This window comes from Crocodylus siamensis, chromosome 3 (assembly GCF_052110815.1).
Source record: "Crocodylus siamensis isolate JL-2025a chromosome 3, ASM5211081v1, whole genome shotgun sequence".
Taxonomy (NCBI): Eukaryota; Metazoa; Chordata; order Crocodylia; family Crocodylidae; genus Crocodylus; species Crocodylus siamensis.
The window spans coordinates 140276515-140296829 of NC_143397.1; the positions used below are offsets into that span (position 1 = coordinate 140276515).

At 40.5% G+C, this 20315-nt stretch overlaps 1 protein-coding gene across 3 annotated transcripts in view; it reads right to left on the minus strand.

The window, feature by feature from the left end:
- Nucleotides 1–8438: 8438 nt before the first annotated feature.
- CDYL (chromodomain Y like) overlaps nucleotides 8439–20315 on the minus strand; it is a 165994-nt gene continuing 154117 nt past the window's right edge. For all 3 annotated transcript variants that reach the window (XM_090039348.1, XM_090039349.1, XM_090039350.1), the window contains 3 exons: nucleotides 16693–16903; nucleotides 10948–11091; nucleotides 8439–9753 (listed from right to left, as the gene is read on the minus strand). In XM_090039348.1, coding sequence (XP_089895474.1) covers nucleotides 9595–9753; nucleotides 10948–11091; nucleotides 16693–16903 — 514 coding nt within the window. In that variant the 3' untranslated portion in view covers nucleotides 8439–9594. The remainder of the gene's footprint in view (nucleotides 9754–10947; nucleotides 11092–16692; nucleotides 16904–20315) is intronic.

A 20315-nucleotide genomic window follows, 5' to 3' on the forward strand; every position in this document is an offset into this window, starting at 1 on the left:
GGTTAGTTTAAAAAACATTTTAGAGCTGCCATATTGAATTAGTAATACATGGGAAGCTAGGGAACTTGGTGGTCAAAGAAAAGGGCCATGAATTTTTTTTGATCTCCTCCTTGGATCTCTGGGCTTTACACTCGAGGGGAAAACAAAAAATGGCTGTGTCCAGAGAGAAGGGCTGTAAAAAAAAAAAACAAAAACAAAAAACCCCAAACCTCTTTTGTAGGAATGCTTATTCCTCTGCTTTATTTCAAAACACCTTGCTGGGGGTCATTTGACCCCAGTACTCTTTCCTGCCATGGCAGGGGGTTGGACTAGATGATCTACTCAGGTCCCTTCTGACCCTAGAAACTATGAAATTATGAAAGATCATGAAGCGGGTCCCTCAGGGAAATCACAGTGAATCACCTAGAGGAGAACAAGGTATTCAGCAGGGATCCTAGTTTTCTCCAGGGGAAAAGAAGCAAAAAATCATTAAAAAAACTCCACAGAAATCTGTGTTTTTCTGTGACCAACCAAAAGCATAGCAACATTCTGCAGCAAGTGGCACCATTTCTAGTCTCTTTTATTTTCACCATGGTTTTTGCCTCTTGGTCAATTGGTGGCGGTGGTGGCAGCAGTGGGCAGCCAGAGAAGATGGGCAAAAACACATGGCAAAAATGAGAGAGAACAGAAATGGCACTGCTTGCTGCAGGATGCCGCCATGCTTTTGGTAGGTTGCAGAAAAATGCAGATTCCACATTTTCCCATGGCAATTCCTGGTGATCAGGAACAGCCAGCATGGATTCAGCAAAAGCAAGTTATGCTTAACCAACTTGATTTCCTTCTGTAAGGTAACAGGCTCTGTGGATTGGGGTGGGGAGGGAGAAGCAGTGGATATGATACATGTTGACTTTTAGCAAGGCTTTTGACACTGTCTCCCATTACATTTATCATTGATAAGATAAGGAAATATAGACTAGACAGAAGAAGTATTGTAACTTGGATACATCACTGGTTAGATAACCATGCTCAGTGAATAGCCGATGGCTCAACATCTAGTTGGGAGGAGGTATCAAGTGCAGTTCCTCAGGGGTTTGCTCTGGGTCCAGTATTGTTCTCTCTCTTCATTAATAATCTGGATGATGGGACTGAGTACGTAGTTAGCAAAGCTGCAGAAGACACCAATTTTATTGGACTTGCAGACACTCTGGAGGGTAGGGCTAAGGTCCAGAATGACCTAGATACAGTGAAGAAATGGTCCACGTCAATTGGATGAAATTCAACAAGGACAGTACATTCCCTGCATTTGGGATGGAATAATTCCATGCACTAATATAGACTTGAGAATACAAAGCTAGGCTGCAGTACTGCAGAGAGGGACCTGGGGGTTACAGTTGACTATAAACTGAATATGAGCCAACAGTGAGCTCTTTTTGCAAAAAATACCCAGCAGCAATACTGGACTAAAATTAATAGGAATGTCACTTGCAAATCAAAAAAAGTGATTTTTTTCTTTGTTTGCCATTCACCTGGAATCCTGTGTCCAGTTTTGGACCGCACACTTCGAGAAGGATGTGGACAGACTGGAAAGAGTCCAATGCAGAGGAATAAAAATGATTAGGGGCCTTGATCAAGATTTAAGAGGAAAGACTGAAAGAACTAGGATTACTTAGTCTGGAGAAGAGAAGCCAGGGGATTTAATAAATCTTCAAATACCTGAAGGGCTATTACAAAGAGTATGAAGATGGGCTTTTCTCTGTGGCCATGGGGGACAGGACTAAAAAAGGCCTCAAACTGCAACAGAGGAAATTTAGATTGAAGATTAGGAAGAACTTTCTGACTATGAGGGTGTTCATGTACTGGAACAGGCACCTAAAGAAGTTGTGGAATCATCTCCTTGTGATTCTCAAGAGCATGTTGGACAGTCACTTGGCTGGGATGATTTAGTTAGGAATAATCCTGGCTTGAACAGGGGCTGGACTAGATGGCCTCGCATGATTTCTTCCAGTGTTATGATCCTATGAACTCTGCATAGTAAGTTTCCAACCATTATGAAGGTGTGTGGCTTCCCACATAAGCTATTTCAGGGTTGTCAAACTCATCTCACCTGTGGGCCAGAAGGATGGTGTTGGGTGGGTCCACAGGCTGGGTGAATGGTTATCCAGCCTTGTGGAATGGATCAAGCCCATGGACCTGCCCCTTCCTCTGACCCCCCCCCTTACCCCCCTCATGCCAGATCCAGCACATGCAGCACGCACTCTGGCCAGTCTGGGATTCATGCTACATGTGGTGCCTACCCTGGCATGGCTGTGGGCTCAGCATACAGTGCAGGTCCCAGACCAGGCCAAGCAGGCACTATATGTTATGCACGTCCTGGGCCCTGTGTGTGTTGAGCTGGTCCAGTGAACACTTTGGGCATCAGGTGGATCAACTCCAGCTCCAGAGGCAGCACTGGGGGCTAGATGAGGGAGCTCCATGTGCTTCATTTCTGACACCTCTGAGTTATTCCAAAAGCAGTTCAAAGTACTGTTTTATTACACAGATGAAACTTAACATTCATTAAGACTCTAAGTTCAGTTTAAAATGCCTACTTATGACAGAGCTTTGAGATCCAAGTCTTTTGAAGTATCAATCTTGCACCATCCAGTGATCTTTCAGCTATTCCTATCATCCTTGGGTAGAGAGAGACTGCCACCATCTCCTCTTATTGCTAGCACTCTGTGATCTGCCAGAGATGGCAAAACACAAAGTTAGAATTGCAAGCTAGCCAGAAGGATAGCTGTTCCCAAGCCCTACCTTCAGATACTCTACATTGCTAAACTTGGACAGGAGTTGCAACTGTCACTACCACAAATCCTCTCTTGTAGGTGCTCTGTTAGATTCCAGTATCTGTATCCTCCCTAAATCCCTTTCCTTTTTCTTGGACCCTTCTAATAAAAACTAATGGAAGTAACTAGTCTCCCTGCTTTAACAAAGAGCTGTTGAGGTGGTGCTGCCAAAATTTGAGGTAGAGGTGGGAAAGAAATTATTTATTTCCAATATTTCCCTATCTGGAAAGAAATTCTACCTCTACTTGATATAGCATCTCTGATTCAGGATAATAAGAGTCTCACGCTGACTAGTTAGTAGCAAATAAAACTCATTAGTTCAACTTGCCAGGTGGTAATCTGTTGGCAAGAAAATTAGTGTGGAAGACATAGAAAAGCCTCTGAAAGAACAAACCATTAACTGTGGATCCTTGCAGCATTTTCCCCATGTAGGTTGTGAAACCTACCTTTTGCCCCTGGCTCTTAAGGCTTCACTGTGCTGAGATTTTTGAATTGGCAAGCAAATGGAAGGGGCACACAGGGCATGAGGCCAGCCCAATGGATGCTGCTACTGAGCCATATTTGCATCTCAAAACAACCTGTACCACCATTGCTGTGAAGTTATTGTTTTCTGCAGCTCTCTGCAAGGGGGGCAAAATTTGACTCTAATCTCTGCAAGCTTAAGAAGCCCATTCCAGTGGCAAGGGAGACCAAGCTGTGCACTCCTAGGGGAGGGAGGGTCATGACCACTGTTACCAAGAGGAAGTGGTGAGTAGTGTGGTTGGCTACTCCCTGCTGCAGGGTGTGAAGACAGCCATCAGCTGGGCTAATCTGTTGGCTCTGGAGGTCTGCTGCCTGCAGAAGCCCACATCTAAGATGTTGCAGGAAAATTGCTCAGCCTTCCCAGCTCTTTGACTACTATCCTACATTGCTCAAGGTTGCCTTAGCAGTATCATTAGTGCTCCCATGGATGAGCACATTGAAAGTAGCTTTGGGTACAAGGATGGAAGGTATGGGGGTGGAATTCGTATTGATCCTTCCAGTCAAGGGTAAAGGCCCGGCTAGGAGTAGACACAACCTGGACATCAACACGTGGCTGCAGAGATGGTACTGCCAGCAGGGCTATGACTTCTTCGACCACAGGGTGATGTTCCAGAAAGATGGACTGCTAAGAAGAGATGGTGGGCCACCTGATGAAGAGGGGAGGAGTATCTTTGCATGTGGGCTTGCTAACCTAGTGAGGAGCGCTTTAAACTAGGTCTACCAGTGAATGGAGACAAAAGTGTGTCAGATGTGTTGGGGACAACATTTTGACGCAGATGGTAGAGGCCAACTGGGGGGCGTGGAACAGATCTCTTCTTGCCTTACTGCTCACAGACAGAGAGATATTGGTTGAGAATGTGAAGGTGGAGAGTAACTTGGGTGACAGTGACCACTAAATGACAGCGTTCAAGATCCTAACAGAAGAAAGGAAATCCATATAATAAGGACACTAGACTTCAGAATAGCTGACTTTGGGAAACTCAGAAAACTAGTGGGCAGGATTCCCTTGGAGGCAAGTATAAGGAGAAAAGGAGTCCAGGAGAAATGCCTGTAGTCTTAAGGGTGCATGACCAAGCTATCCTGATGGGCAGAAGAATGGGAAGTGCAACAGCAGAGGTGCCTGGCATCTCTTCAATGAATCAAAACTCAAAAAGAAAGTCTATAAAAAGTGGAAACTTGGTCATAGTACTAGGGAAGAGTATGCAAGAAGAAAATTAGGAAGGCCAAGGCACAGTTGGAGATGCAGCTAGTAAGCCACGTAAAAGACTCTACAAAGGGATTCTGCAAGTATGCCAAAAGAGAAAGACCATAGGTCCCTTACAGAATGCAAAAGGCAATCTAGTTATAGATGATGCAGAGAAGGCTGAAGTATTTAATTCTTTTTTTTACTTTAGTCTTAACAAATAGGAGCAGATACCAGATGATGAATGCAGGTGGTAACAAGACAGGAAAGGAGACAAGCAGCCTAGAGCAATGCAGAACAAGTTGGGGATTACTTAGAGAAGCTAGATTCCTTAAAACTGACTGGCCAGATGGGATGGAACCCAGGGTACTGAAGGAACTGTGTGAAGAACTCATGGAAGTTGGGTAAGGTCCCAGATGACCGGAAAAGGGAAAAAACAGTGCCCATCTTGAAGAAAAGAGGATCTGGGAAACTACAGACCAGTCACCCTGACTTTGATACCTGAAAAGATAATGGAGCATGCCCTCAAGGAATCCATCATGAAGCACGTAGAGGAAAACAACGTGATCAAGAGAAGCCAGCACAGATTCACCAAGACCAAGTCATGCCTGACCAACCTGATTTTCTATTTTCTTCTGTGATATGGTGACAGGCTCTGTAGATTTGAGTGGGGAGGGGGGAAAGCAAGGCTTTAGTGAGGCTTTTGATACGGTCTCCCATGACATTTCTATTAATAAGCTAAGGAAATACAGATGAGACAAAAAACCTGCATCAGGCACACAACTTGTTAGATTATCATAATCAATTAAGTCATCACTGGCTCAATGTCTAATTAGGAAGAGGTATCAAGTGAGGTTCTCCAGGAGCCTGGCCTGGCCTGGCCTGGCCTGGCCTGGTATTGTTTAATATTTTCATTAATGACATAGACAATGGGATCAAGTGCATACTTAGCAAATTTACAGATGACACCATGTTGGGTGGAGTTGCAGATACTTGGGAGATACTAGGATCCAGAATGACTTCAGTAGACTGAAAAAATAGTCCACAATCAATCAGATGAGATTCAACAAGGACACGTGCAAAGTCCTGAACTTGGGATGGAATACTTATATGCACAAATACAGACTGGGGAATGAGTAGCTGAGAGGGACCTGGGGGTTATGGTAGACAACAAGATGTGTATGAGCCAACAGTGTGCTCTTGTTGCAAAAAAAGCAAGCACCATACTTGATTATACTAACAGGAGAGTCATTTGCAAATTAAGGGAAGTGATTGTTCTGCTCTTTTCAGCACTGGTGAGATCTCATCTGGAGTACTGTGTCCCATTTTGGGCCCCGTACTTCAAGAAGGAAGTGAACAGTTTGGAAAGAGCCCAGTGCAGATCAACAAAAATGATGAGGGTTGTGGGAGGCAAGGCTTATGAGGAAAGGCTGAAAAAACTAGCAATGTTTAGTCTGGACAAGAGAAAACTGAGTGGGGATTTGGAAACAGTCTTCAAACACAGTACTTGAAGGGTATTTTAAAGAGGATGGGGATAGCCTTGCCTCTGTGGCTATAGGGGACAAAACTAGGAGCAATGGCCTCAAACTGGAACATAGGAAATTTAGGCTGAAGATTAAGAACATTCTGACTATGAGGGTGGTCAAGCATTGGAACAAGGCTTCATCCCTGGAAAGAGAAGGTTACACAAATCACTTGATTGGGACAGTTTAATAAAGGATGATCCTGCCCTGAGCAGGGAGCTAAACTAAATGATGTCATGAGGTCCTTTCCAGCCTTATTTTCCTATGATCCTTATTTTTAAAATCTATCCCAGTCTCATGTGAACTGTTAAAGGCCCTCTGCTCTTGCGGAGCATGATGTTTTTGGAAAATTAATGCAAATAAGGAAAAAACAATGTCTGCTTATATCAGCTTTACGAGAAGCTATACCTTCCTGTATTGCCATGGAGGCATGCTAACAGATTACTTGAAGTAGAGATTTTCCAGCTCTTCCTTAAGGCTAACTTCTCTTCCTATACCCGGTGGCTAATATTGTCTGGAGAACTCAAGCTTTTTGGCGTCTCCTTTTAAAAAAAGAAGCAAACAAAAAGTAACAGCAGTGTTAGAAAATTCACTACTGGAACTTTTCTCTTGGAAACACAGTTGTCTCTGGTAAACTCTTGTAACGTTAGATCAATCTTTTGTAAGGAAAGAGAGGCCCCAGAGATTATGACTTACCTATAGCTAGAGGGTTCCTAATTCGAAGTTATAACTGAGGACAAAGATTTCAGAGGCACCTGTAAAAAAAACATGTGCACTGACGTTTAATATTTGTTCTTCAGTCCATGTGAGTGTCCTGGAACAAGTGCAGAAGGCAGCATGTGCTTCTGTGCTGCATATAACTTTTGAGTATCTTCAAGGAATGCAGGCCCATTCCAAAGCAAGAGGAGGAAGAAACTCTTGAGGGTATCTACATTAAAGTACTTGCATGCTTTTGATTTCAAGGCACAGACAACGCATGAAAAGAGAGAGAGGACCATGGCTCTGTTTCTAATCAACAAGTTTTCTCAGATCTGTTGGCTGCAATTTGTTTCACAAGCTTAAATTCCCTAAACAACTTGTAAAAATAAAGTTCTTACTGTATTTCTTTGGCTCCTAAGCATGGTGACCAACCCTACCCCACACTGTTTTGGGTTTTTTTCATTCATCTCATTTGCTGTTACAGGCAAATGGTACAAAAAAAAAGTGTATAATGATTTTTTGTTTCTATTTAATTCATTCCAGCTGAGTTGACTGCAGGGGCATTTTGGAAGATGCCCACAGGAACAGTGGACCGGATCCTCCTTTAGGCTTCTATACACAGCTTAAAGGCAGCATAAAGGAACCTAAAACACTCATTTTGAATGCCATGTAAAAGGATGCAAGTACCAAAGAGAAGTAGACCCAAATCTATAAAATCAGAGCTGGTGCAGTACACTGGGTATCTCCTTTTCATTCAATATGACCATATCCAAGCAAATTTCATTTAAGTATAACCATGGCTACAAGTCCACAGGGTTAGTGCAAAAATATCTGGAAATATTATGAAGAGGTTGTACAACAATTGCTGTTGTATACTATATGTGAGAAGTAAGGGTATTTTGGTGTCATCTTTTATTAGGCTAACTATAGTTGGGAGAGATGTTACAAGCTCTGGTGCGCAGTGCCCTTCTATATCTGATATGATAAAAGCTCTCTCCAAAACCCCCTTGCTTCCTGTATACTACCCACACTATCATGGCTACAACAATACTTCTAATCTACAACTATAAATCTTAATGCTTTCCATCCAGTCTAAAAGAAAATATCAGCAAGGTTTACAGGCAGTAAGAAAATTTTCCATTTGACACTAGAGAAATGTGCCACATCTACCATATGAACCTTGGAAAGTGTAACCGATTAACGTTTTAATCTGCTGTCTTTACATGATCTTTAATTCATTTTACTCAAATTAGCTATGCTCAAAGTGCAGTCTTCAAAAAACCAGCATTTCCAGGGTTTGGTTAAAGATTAAGCAAGATGTTTCCTAGAGAAGGTGAACTGAGATAGTGTGGGGAAAGAAAAGAAAACTGTATAAGAGAAGCACATTTAAAATGTGTTAAGAAATATTAGTTTTATTTTAACCAGTTTTCACAGCTGAATATTTATTCTATAAAAACTTTACAGATTGTACAGTTTATATATAGTTCAAACTACTAGAACAAAAAAGTAGGTCCCACAGATGCAAAAATACTGTACCAATCAAAGGTAAAGGCAGATTTACACACTGTACAGCTCTCCACTAGGAAGGGCAGGTGGTCAGTTCCAAGTATAAACTTCAAAACTGTACAAAAATAAGGTTTGATATTTTTTCATTCTTCATAATACATTCAATAAGATTGCAAGTGCAGATACCCAAGTAATAATAGATATCTGCAGTCAGGAATCAGTAATCACTCCTGAAAGGAATGCAAAATAGGTCTATTTACACTGGGCACTCTTTTACACCATACTGTTTATATAGTGTATATTTAAAATAATAAAAAAGCATAGACAAAGAACATTAAACATCTAATATAAGGTAGTTTTTTAAAGGAGTTTTTTGTACTTAATAGTGTGCCAAAAGAATTTTAACTTATTAAATAATATATTCTAAGTGAACCTAAAAATTTATTAACATAAAATGCATTTTTGGTGTAATACATCAATTAAACCAGCAAACAGGAAAAAAAAACTGTATATAAAGTAGTATTCTCACCCAGCAACAGAAGCACTTATGTAGTTATAAAAAAATCAGAAAGACTATTTAAAAACCCACTAAAACTAACTTATAACTTAGGATATTCATATATAAGATATTCAGTGATTCACTAATACTGCAAAACAAGCTTTTTTTCTCCTCCCCCCTCCCCCCGTAAGAGACAGTGGTTTCTTCATGCTATCTGGGTAAGAATTAGACATGTTCCCTCCCAAAAAAGGACAGAGTGTTTCCTTAGCATAAATCCTGAGCACACTCATTTTTTTGGGACATGTAGGTGATTAAATCTTTCATTACAGGTTTTAATTCTCAAACAAAAATTATTTAGAACGTTTTATTATTTGAGGTATTTCAACCTTCTTCTGAGACAATGCCTTATGTCTTAACTAACTGGTTGCGCAGTGAAAGTAAGGGCTGGCTAATACCCGTTTTGATTCTGCATTCTAATGAAAAATCATTATTCCAGACTTCCCTGCCACATAGAAAATAATGCAACATATTTCACTTTTTCCCCATTTTTGATACAGTACTAGCCAATGATAACAAAAAACTAGAGCATCAAAGAGATGTTTGGTAGTGCACTCCATTATAATTTTAGTTTGTGTATATAAAGATATATATATATAATAGGGAGAAAGGAATTTTGTTCATTTTTTTTTAAGATACAGTACTTTAAAACCCCCATCAATAAAAAGTGGGTTTTTCTAATCCTATTCCCAAGCTCTGAGCTATGGGTGAGTTTATATTAGGTTTTCAAAATTAATTTGGGCCTCTTTGTGCCCTTAGCTGTCCAAGCAAATACAAATTCCAGTGTCAATGTGCATTTCATCAGAACTCATCAATTTTCCTCTGCAGGTATTTTAACATAGAGTCCATCCCTTGTGCAGAGCCCCAGATTTTCTTTAAAACTTCACACTCCTTTTCATTTGCTTGTTCTAAGTCCACCTTCATGACATTACGGACTAAAGCTTTGGATTCTTCAAGTACCTAAGCCAAAAAACAGAATTAGTGCTCAGTGACATTACTAGCAAAACAATTTATTCACCCATAGATGGATGCACACAATTCTAATGTTCTTAATAAAAATGATGCATGTGAGTCTATGGAACAAAATGCCTCAAAGACCTTTCCATGAAGTGCTAGAGGGACTTCTTGGTTTGTAGCCAAGTAATTAATAAAAGCTGACACATCAACCTAATAAATACAGCTTGATGTAAACAGAGTAATCTTGATATCCATACAAACATGGACTTCAGAGATGATCTTCATGGGAAGCAGCTTATTATATTCCATACGGCATCATACTCTGCAGGACTGCTCTAAAGATGGCCAGAAATACCTTAAGTTTAAATAATAATAAGACAGCAGCCCAAGTAATTTAAAATTTAATCTTAAAATTAGGGTACACTTAGTTGTTTTTGGACTATTCATTTGTCCTGCTTAGGCAAACATTTCACAAGCATGAAAACAAAATGAAGTCTATTAATTCTGAAACTTGCCCATTATTTACCCAATCTGCACATCAAATGGTGACGGTGAAATTCTAGCAGCCAGGCCTGCAACTGTCACCAGTGCACTTGAGCAGGAAGGCTTTTGTAGCTTCTTATAATTTGTATCTTGAGTAATCAACAAATATTACTTAACTAATGGTGTGTCAAAGATTTCAATCTCATGAGCTGCATATGCTGGTATATTTGTTTGTTACTGTATATGATAAACGTTTGGAAAAACTTGTCACTATGGCCTTATTAGGCAGTGCACTGAAGATCCTCGACAGCGCCCTACTAACTTGTGCACAAAACAGCTTGGCTAACTTGTCATCTGTTGAGATATAATCAGTTGTGTATAGGCAATATCACAATGGAATTTACTCCTGATGATATGTCTACTTGAAAGGTACTGTGCCCTCCATAGCATCTCACAAAGCACTTGAAGCTCTTTAACTTTCCTTGGCTCAGGCAGATTATTACTTGATATTCTTAATTCTAGAGTTGACTGTGGGATGTGACTTTGTAACAGTCCAATATCATTAAGGAAAAGAGAGGTGTTAGAAAGTGGAACAGCATCAAAACTTGGGACTCCAATCACCAAGCTTTTACATTTATCCTGAACTGTCTTTCTAGAATGAGGAGTAAAATGATTAATCTCTCTATAATATGCAAGAAAACAAATGAAACTTACAACTGAATTACATGTGACGAGTTCCTTAATTCGAACCATGACTTCCTGTGTAAATGTCCCTGGCCAAAACACTTGAGAGACTAGTCCTTTTGCACAAGCTTCCTGTGCAGTCAGCTTCCTTCCACTGAACAACATTTCATTTGCCTGGAGAGAGAAAAAGTTGTTGCTCAGATTAAAAAGAACAAGACAGAAAATGTTCAAGCCACAAAACAAATGAAACCCCCCAAACCTTTTGCATTAGTTGGGATGTTTGGACTCCATTGATCTATACACACCTTTCACCATTCTGTGTTGCTAAATATCATACCTCAAACACAGATCAAATCTAAATATGCAACTAAAAGAACCTATAAAATGTTCCTACTCTAGTACGGAAGAATGTATTAATCAGTTACCCTATTAGACCACAGTCCTTCAAACACTTACGTACACTCTTCACTTTAAAAAACAGGCAAGAATTTCTTACACCATAATTTCTGGACCACTACCATCAGTACCACTTTTATATCACTTTAAAACATACATAAATCTAATTTTTAAACATTCTATTTTGCAGCAGTAGCTGCATGGGAATAGGACTGTTACTGCTGTTGTTATTACTGATTTGCTACTTTTCACCAATACCTCCTACGCTCTCTCTCAAAGGGCAGAGCAAAGAGCTCATTTGCAAGTGAAAACCCTTATAACAATGCTATTATCAGAGCTCTCAGAATGCACAAAATGTAAATTAAATAAAAATATAGGTAGCTGACAAATCTGGCATTTCTTGTAAGTACCAAATATTATTCTAGAGCGCACTGTTACAACTTGTATCCAATCACCTCAAAACACCCCAAAAATGCAGGTGTTGTTATCCTTATCTCATTTTAGGCATGAAGAAACATAAGGTCAAGAGGAATTAAATCACTTGCTCATACAGGAGAAATTAGAAAGCCTGGACTTTACTGTTCCAGTTCACTGGATTTGTACTGACTGCAAGTATACCAAGAAAAGTGAAGCATCTTTTCAGAGTGTTGCAGAGCCAGGGATGCCACTGTAACTAGATGTCTCATAAGATAAATACAGAATTTACAGATCTCTCATACAAAACAAGAAAGCAAATGTCAAGCAGTAAGTATAGTCCTGCATACCTATAAATCTAACTTATGCAGATGGCTCTAACAAAATAGATCAGGGGTTTTCAACCTTTTTTTAAACAAGTGTACCCTTTCTGCCTCAAAGTTTCAACTCATGTATACACCTTTATATTTTTTTTCTGCGTTTTAAGGGTGGGGGGCAGATCAAGGCCCCTGTGGTGAGGGAGAGAGGGGGGCAGGGGCTGAACAGCCAGGGCAGAGTGTGGGATGGAGCCATGAGAGTGGTTTGTCGGGGGGCAGTTCCTGGTGCTGCATGCACCCCAGTGGAGGTCCAGGGGACATGTGCCCCCCAGATCTGTGTGTGAGGCAGAGACAGCTGCTGCTGCAGGCTGGACTCTGCACCCCAGGGCCCCAAGAGCCATGTGATGCCAAGTACCTGCTGTGGCTGGGCGGGCAGGGGACAGACACGCAGACACACACAGACAGACACCCCTGCCAGCAGGTGTGTGTAGGGGGAAGGGGCAGGGCAGGAGAGAGGGAAGTGGCTGGGGGGAGCCAAATTGAGGACGGGCATCTCTGTGCCCACTCCCAGGAAAGGGGGGAGGGGGTAACAAGGGCAGTGGTGCCCCTTTTTGGGCTGCATACACGCTGCCTGGCCGGCCAGACAGGGCAAGGCTTGTATACAGCAGTCACCACTGCCCTGCACTGCTGCTGCCGCACCCCATGCCGCTTTCCCGTGGCCACATGTGTGGCTCCACGGGCTGCTGACAAGCGGCGCACAAGGTGCACTGGCAGTCTGCAGAGCTGCATGTGTGACCAGCCATGGGAAAGCAGAGCGGGGCGCAGCAATGGCGATGTGGGGTGGTGGTGGCCACTGCATGTGAGCCCGCCTTCACCCCCCTGGCTGGCATGTGTGTGGCCCGCAGAGGGGCACCATTACCCTTGCCCTCCTGGCCCTGCTCCTGGGAGTCGGCACAGTGAATGAGTTGAGGTGGGGGGCGGGGAGGCGCCGCAGTGTTGTGTGGGGCAGGCAGTATCCAGCATACCCCCCACCCCCTGGTAAGGAACAAAGTATGGGAAAGCGCCGGGGAGATGCTACTGCTGCACCCTGGGATGTGCTCCATCCCTGCCCGCCTGCCCACCCATACATACCCCCTATGTCCTTTCTAAGTATCTTGGGGGGTACGCAACCTCTGGTTGACAACCCCTGAAATAGATGAACAAAAAGTTCAAGAACAAACACTCCTTTGGATTTTAGCAAAACACAGCTCCAGGTGAACTCAAATCTCCACATGAATTGACTGGGCTGCAAGCATATGTTGCTTTTGTGCTACCATAAATTATTTTATGGAAACATAAAGTGAAAACAGACATTTATGCTCTTTTTTGCACCATAAATGCCCAAATTTGTGTCTGAGATAATCGGTAGTATTAATGCTGCAGATATCTATCTGCTTTCAGGCACAGAGCATGGCCTGCCTGAAGCTACCCACATACTCCATCCGCCCCCAACAGGCCCTCCAAGGGCTTCAGGGGCCCAAACCTACATGCCCCAGAAATTCTCCTGAAGCCCCAGGAGCACCTTCTTGGGTTACCCCTGTCTGCAAAGGTGCACCACAAGTGTCCTGCAGGATTAGGCCCCTGCAGCTCCTAGGAGTAGCAAGGGCCTGGAGCCTGCAAGGCAACGGTCAACGTCTGTTTTGCCCAATGAAGCAGATCATCTGTGCTACAATATATCCTGGCACAGCTGATTTGCTTCATTTGGCAATGTCTGTTTATAGCCTTTGTGTACCTTTGAAGCAAAGAATTTACCAATATTTTTAATCTCAAAAGGTCAAATCAATCTGTGCAGGAGTTTACAAAGCATAGACTTAAGCCAACAAATTAACTCTGCATATTTATCACATGCAATAACTGTGGGATGAGAGTGTCTGGATGACAGAGAGCTTTGCTTATTTCTTCAGAATTCAATAGATTTGGCTGAGGTCTCTGAATCAGAAATTTTTGAAAGAACTGTAATGGAATTATTTTGGTCATGTTCAATCCCATTTCCAAGTTTTAAAACAGCAAAGCCTCAAACACTTAAATGAAGTAAGAGTCCTCATTAGTGTTATGGGTTAATAGGTTTTGAAAGGTAATACTTTGCCACAACAGCTTTTAGTTCTTCAACCTAGCTACAGAATGCCAAAATGTTAACTTCAATTTGACTGAAGTGCCACTATCAATAATATTCTACTATTACCACTTGTGAAATTCAAAGCTATTGGCCATTTTCCAAAGAAATAATAGTAAGCAGTACAATTACAAGGGATAAAATGTTTCTCTAACATTTTATGAGTGCTGTAGTTTCTCTGTTTGTTCTGTTTTCTGCTCATTCTCAAAACTGCCGTATCCATTTGGTCCATTTTCCTGCTTTCTTTTGCTTATTTTTCTGTCTTCTTTTTCTCTAGGAAATTTTTTTCAAAAGTCAGTGCATCACCTCTCCCCCAATGAATGACATGCATGAGTCCAGGGAACAACGTGACTTTTTGAAATAATATAGGAACAGTTCAACATCTCATCTCCAACAGTGACCAGTATGTATAAGAACCCTGCAATGGACTTATATAGAGTAACTCATTCTCTTCTTTACATTTCAATATGATTCCTAACAGGCAGCATACATTCTGAAACACAATGTGTAATATCTCTTCTTAAATATTCACTGTACCTAATTGTAAAACTGAATATTTCCAATATCCATTATAAGGACTTTCAAGAATTTAATGTAGCAGTGAATTCCAAGTTTAATTATACATTATGTGAAAAAGTCTTCATGTTGTACCTGAACTCCTGATGAAATTGAACTATCAGGGATAATGAACATAGAAATTTCCTGATTAACTGTCATAAAAATGCTGAATCTCCTACGGAAAAAAAATCATCATCTCTAGAGGCTCCTACACATATGTACAGAGCCTGCTCCAACATGCTGGAAATCCAGTGCATCAGAGCAGACTCAATTAATCGAGTCTGCTGGAGCATGGAAACTGACGTGCTCCGGCAGCCTTGCACATCATGTGCATCTCCACGCTGACAAAATGGCGGTGCTGCGCTCTGAAATAAAACACGCCTGATGAGCTATAGTTCAAAGCACCCCGCTGCCATTTTTTCAGCATGGCGTTGTGTGGTGACACCAATATATGTGAAATGCAGGTGCTTTTAATTAGCGCATCTTGCTAATTAAAGCGCCTGGTGCTGCATCCAAAAGCACATGTAAAAATGTCCTAGCTTGTCAAATCCAGATAAGGTCTGTGTTATTTTCTGAGAACGAATGCAGGCTTTAGTTTTGGTACAAGGGAAAAAAAATCCATTTGCAAAAGGTACGTGAAAAGTCAGATTTCATACAGGCAGTGGCTGTCCAAACTCAAAACTTACTAAAACAAAATAATCACCAGGTCTCTCACAGCCAGAGTGCATAGAGATGTAGAAACCAAATAAAAATGGAAAGGTATGATTACTTATTTGGAATATGCAGCATGTATGAAGACTCTAAAAATGAGAAGAGACAGCAAGACAACAGAATGATGAATCTAACAAATTTCAATTGATTTTCTAAGAACTGTATCCATATATCCTACAAAGATCTGCTAATTAGCCACGAGATCTGTTCAAATCACATGCAATTAAAAGATCCTTTTACAATGATGAAATGTATTAGTAAATGCCTATAGGAAAAAGCAGTTTTGTAATGAATAATAGCTTGGGGGATGGGGGAGGAAATCATACAACTAATGACATACGCTTCATACTGCTAATAGTCAGTTTCATATTGCAATGTGATGTGGATGCATATGTGGTATGAAAGAACGTACCATGAAAAAATAATGCAAATAAAATAATATAAAATGATGTTTTAAACCTTTTTTGTTAAACTGTGTCTTCACTTGATTAAAAATACTACTACAAATAGCCTGCCTTCCTTTATCAGCCAGCCAGCTTGATCAGCTTTAGTAATGTGGGTATGGGTTTTTTTGTTTGGGTTTTTTTTTTAAAAACTCTGATAGGGACCTTCAGGGTCTGTAGTATCAGGAAACTCATGAATGATAAAACACAAAAATGTTTCATCACACAATTAATTGGGACAAAACCCAGAATAATTACTGCATAGCACATCACTTGAAAGGAACATAATGGGGAAGTATGATGAGTCTTTTCAGGCAAAAGGAAAAAAACCACAAAAGCCCTGCAATGTACACACCCGTTTTACCATAGCAAGCAAGGATGCTACAAGTAAACCAATATAGGTGTTGCCTGGAGGAGCAGTACTCCAATACGTTTGTACTTGATTTAAACATGATGCCTTTTGGAGAGCTGTGGGGAGTACAGATGAGACCAATTTTTGGTATGCCCTTTGAAAGGCTGCTGCATAAACTCCCCCATGTGATAACCTAGGTATGGAAAGGGGTATGAGAAAAATTATGAGAAATCCACATACCCTCTTACTCCTTTTCCGCACACATGTAGGCCTAATTACAATCTACCCTTTGGAATGGAAAAGGCTAGGAATGCAACTATTTCTTAGGAATAGCTTTATGAAACACATCTAGTCCATATAACACTATAAGTTGATAGGATCAAACACCAAATAATTAAAAAAATTTTAAAAATCCCCATGCAAGCTACTTACAGAAGCCAAGCCCATTATCCTAGGGAATGTGAGGGATGAACATCCATCCGGACTCTGTCCGAAAGTAGTGTATGGTGTCTGAAACCAAGCCTTCTCATTAGCCCAAACCACATCACAGAGAGGCAGTATGGATGCTCCAAGTCCAATGGCTGGGCCATTTACTGCTACAATAATGGGTTTCTTAAACTGGATAAAAGTATTCACAAAATTCCTGAAGAAAAAAAAAAGCATTTCATGACTACTTATATATTGGCAGCAAAATGCATTAGCATCTCAGAGCTTAGTCACAAAATTTCTGCAACAGCTACCTGCAAGCAACATTTCAGGGACCTGACTTCCTCTTCCAGCCTCTGCAGAACCCAGTCATTGGACAATAGCAAAGCTCTCCTACTGCCCAACCTGGTCTGAACTGGGGGTGCATGTGTAACAAGTGAGCAACTGTCGATCAAATTTTCAGGTCATCATTAGCAGTAAGCTCAGAGAGGGATCCCCAATTTTAGGGAGAGGGAAAGGGGAAGTTTTTTGGGGAAACAAGTGGATAAAAAACCCCACAAATAGCACCATCCCCATTACCTAACATCACAGATCTCTTAAACTTTTCCCCTTCCTCTTCTCCCTTATGCCCATCAATCCTCTACAAGCACCATATTCTGTGTACCTTAACAACCACCTCATTCCCCTTCTTTCTTAGTCACCCAAATCAACAGTTTACTGCAGCGCTGAATTGTATGAAGTAATGTATGGAGGTGTACATGACTCTGCTCTTACAGATGGGAACTACCTTCAAGCAACTGTTACACAGAAATGTTAAAATTCCTGGAACCTAATTTAGACCTGGAACATCCTCTTATTACCACAAACACAGGAAAAGAGAAGTAGATGTTTCTATGTTTGTTTCAACTATGCAATTTGTGACATCTCAAGACAATAAAGCATCAGGGTGTTGTATGCAGTGTGGTGAATGAAAAGTATCATACAATCTTAAGTCAGTAACTGAACAGCCTCCTTTTAGTTTGGATGAAGACATATTTCATTATCATGCCATGAATCTTCTGCCTCTAAGAGGCCTAATGATATTTTTAAACAATTTGAATTACTAAAATAAAAAAAGTTTGCCCTTTCCTGAAGAAACTAGCTGTGGAAATATAAAAAGAGATACCCCAGAAAAAGGTATATTGGCTTTTGCACATCACAACCACCACTTAAGACAGACAGGCTTCTAGCTGACTTGAACAGATTAAGAGAAAAGTTTTCTGCATGAATAACTACCTCCCTTTGGTCAACCTTACCAATAACCCACTCAGACTTAGGATGATAGCTTGCTCTCTCCAGGAAAATCCAGCTTTGGCCATAAAAATTCAGTAGAAAACACACCTAAAACCTGAATTAAAGTTCTCTCGTTTTACTGTTTCGCAGCTCTGCAAATACTGATTAAAAAAATCAGGCTTACAGAAAAGCATACATTAAACTACTGATAGAGTAGCATTACAAAGAACCTCTCTGTGCATGTCATATCTAAGGACAATGACTGGAAGAAGATTATGTAGACAACTGACACACTTTCTGTGCAAAAAGACTTTGTCATCATGTCTATGAGTTAATTTAATTTGTAGACCTGATAGGCTTTAAAGGTTAGGAGAAATTCTCTTGCAGGAACCTAACCTTGGTAACTGCTGCTCTGTGGTTCTGATGCTATTTTTAGGGTAACTGGTTTCAAAAAGGGAAGCTGGAGTCTGAAAACAGAAATGGTTCTTCAGAACCAAAACTAGTTGAATGGATAGGCAACTTCTCTGACCTTACTTTCAAAGGCATTCTTCAAGTCAAGAGAAAAGAGAGGACGCCAATATGAAAAGACCTGTTCTGGAACAGAAAACAAGCTACCTCCATTTCTAGCGTTTGCCAACACAGTGATTTACACAAGCAAAGTACACTGCTCCTAACTAGTCTAACAGTTCAGCAGGCCTTTAGTTTGCCTTTGGCAGAATTATTAAAAAAACTGGTACCAACTTCTTTGAGAAAAAAACTGGTACCAGATCTTGTTTGAGATCTGTTTAGGTTTTAGGTCTATGATTCCAGAACAGAAGTAGTAGATTTTATATGCGACTTGTAAGTATGGTAGAAAGCAGACTGCCCAATTAATCTCAATGGACATTCTCATTCCATTTCTACCAGAAGAAATGCACAAATGTTCCTTTTCTTTTTCATGGTTTCCTTCAAATGAAGATAAAAGGATCCAAAAAAAATAAGAATTTGGCTCAAAGTAATAATGCTTCATCAGTACACTGCAGATGCTGGAAAATAAAGTACAGCTTTGATGTAATTGGGTTACAGTTGGTACCAGAATTAAAGTACTTTATGAAGACTTAATTTCTCAGGACCACCACCATTTTCATTTCTACCCCTTTCATCCCAACCACTCAAAATTAACATTATATTAAAGTTCTTTATTTCAACCCAAAATCTTAGTGCAGTAGGTCATACCCACCCCCAACAAAGGAAAAATACAGAAAGCCTGAATGAGTACATTAATAGATTCTGGAAGTTGACTAAGCTAAACCAAAAGCAGTACCACTTTTATTCTGCAGTGAGAATCTCCCCCATGAGCAGGTGGCTATAAATGCTTTAAATTCATATTGTACTTTAGTCCAAAGTAACCGTGCCACATTAATAAACCATAGTAGCCCTATATTTCTCTCTCAAGGAGACAGGTGGGGTTTTGTTAAGTACTTTTTGCATTGAAATGGTGATGTTCTTATCTTCAGGCCTGTCAAAATCAATACATCTTTTCCAACTCTCTTCGCTGAATTGTTGAGGGTTCTATCTTTGCTCCTCCTATTAAAGCAATATGTTCATCAGTTTTTCACCCAAATATTCAGCAGGTCAATACCACATGCACATGTGCTACAGCACTCCTAGGCGCTGCTTGTCAGGGATAGAAGAATATGGGAAAGGTAATGGAGGGTTAAGTTAAAACTGTAAGAGCTTTAAACTGGCAGAAATATACAAGAACCTTGCATATCCCTTGCTTATGTTCACATTAACATGGAATAATCAGGAAAAGGAAAGATTTGCCTTGCTGAGCTATAGCTCTGTAGTATGGGTGTTTTAAAAATGGAGGCCTCTCATGGGGAAGAGTCATAGTAAACACGGTGAAGAGGCATACAATCAAGTTTTTAAAAGGTGACCAGATAAACAAAATCATTAATGAACTAATTATATAAATCATTCACTAGTAAAATTTAATTGTAACATAGGTAAATGAAATATGCAGGTAAAAATCTTCAGAGAGAGTTTTCTGTGTTGAAAGAGAAAAGCATCTTCCAAAGGCTAAAAAAAAACTAGGCCCCATAAGGCAGTCTCATATTAAACTGAGCAAACTCCAGAGTGCTTCCACCAAATAATCACATGCATAATCACCAATGATATAAAAACAATTTTTTCTTTAATTCAGAGAGCAAAAAATTAAATAATGGGGTGATTTCTACATACTGTCAGCGTATTTTGCTGCATGCAATGTTTAAGTAACCAAAAAGTAAAATTTACGGAAGCAATAATTCTGGAAATGTTATAAGACACAATATTCAAATAACTGACAGGAAATTTCTTTCTTCATAATACTTATT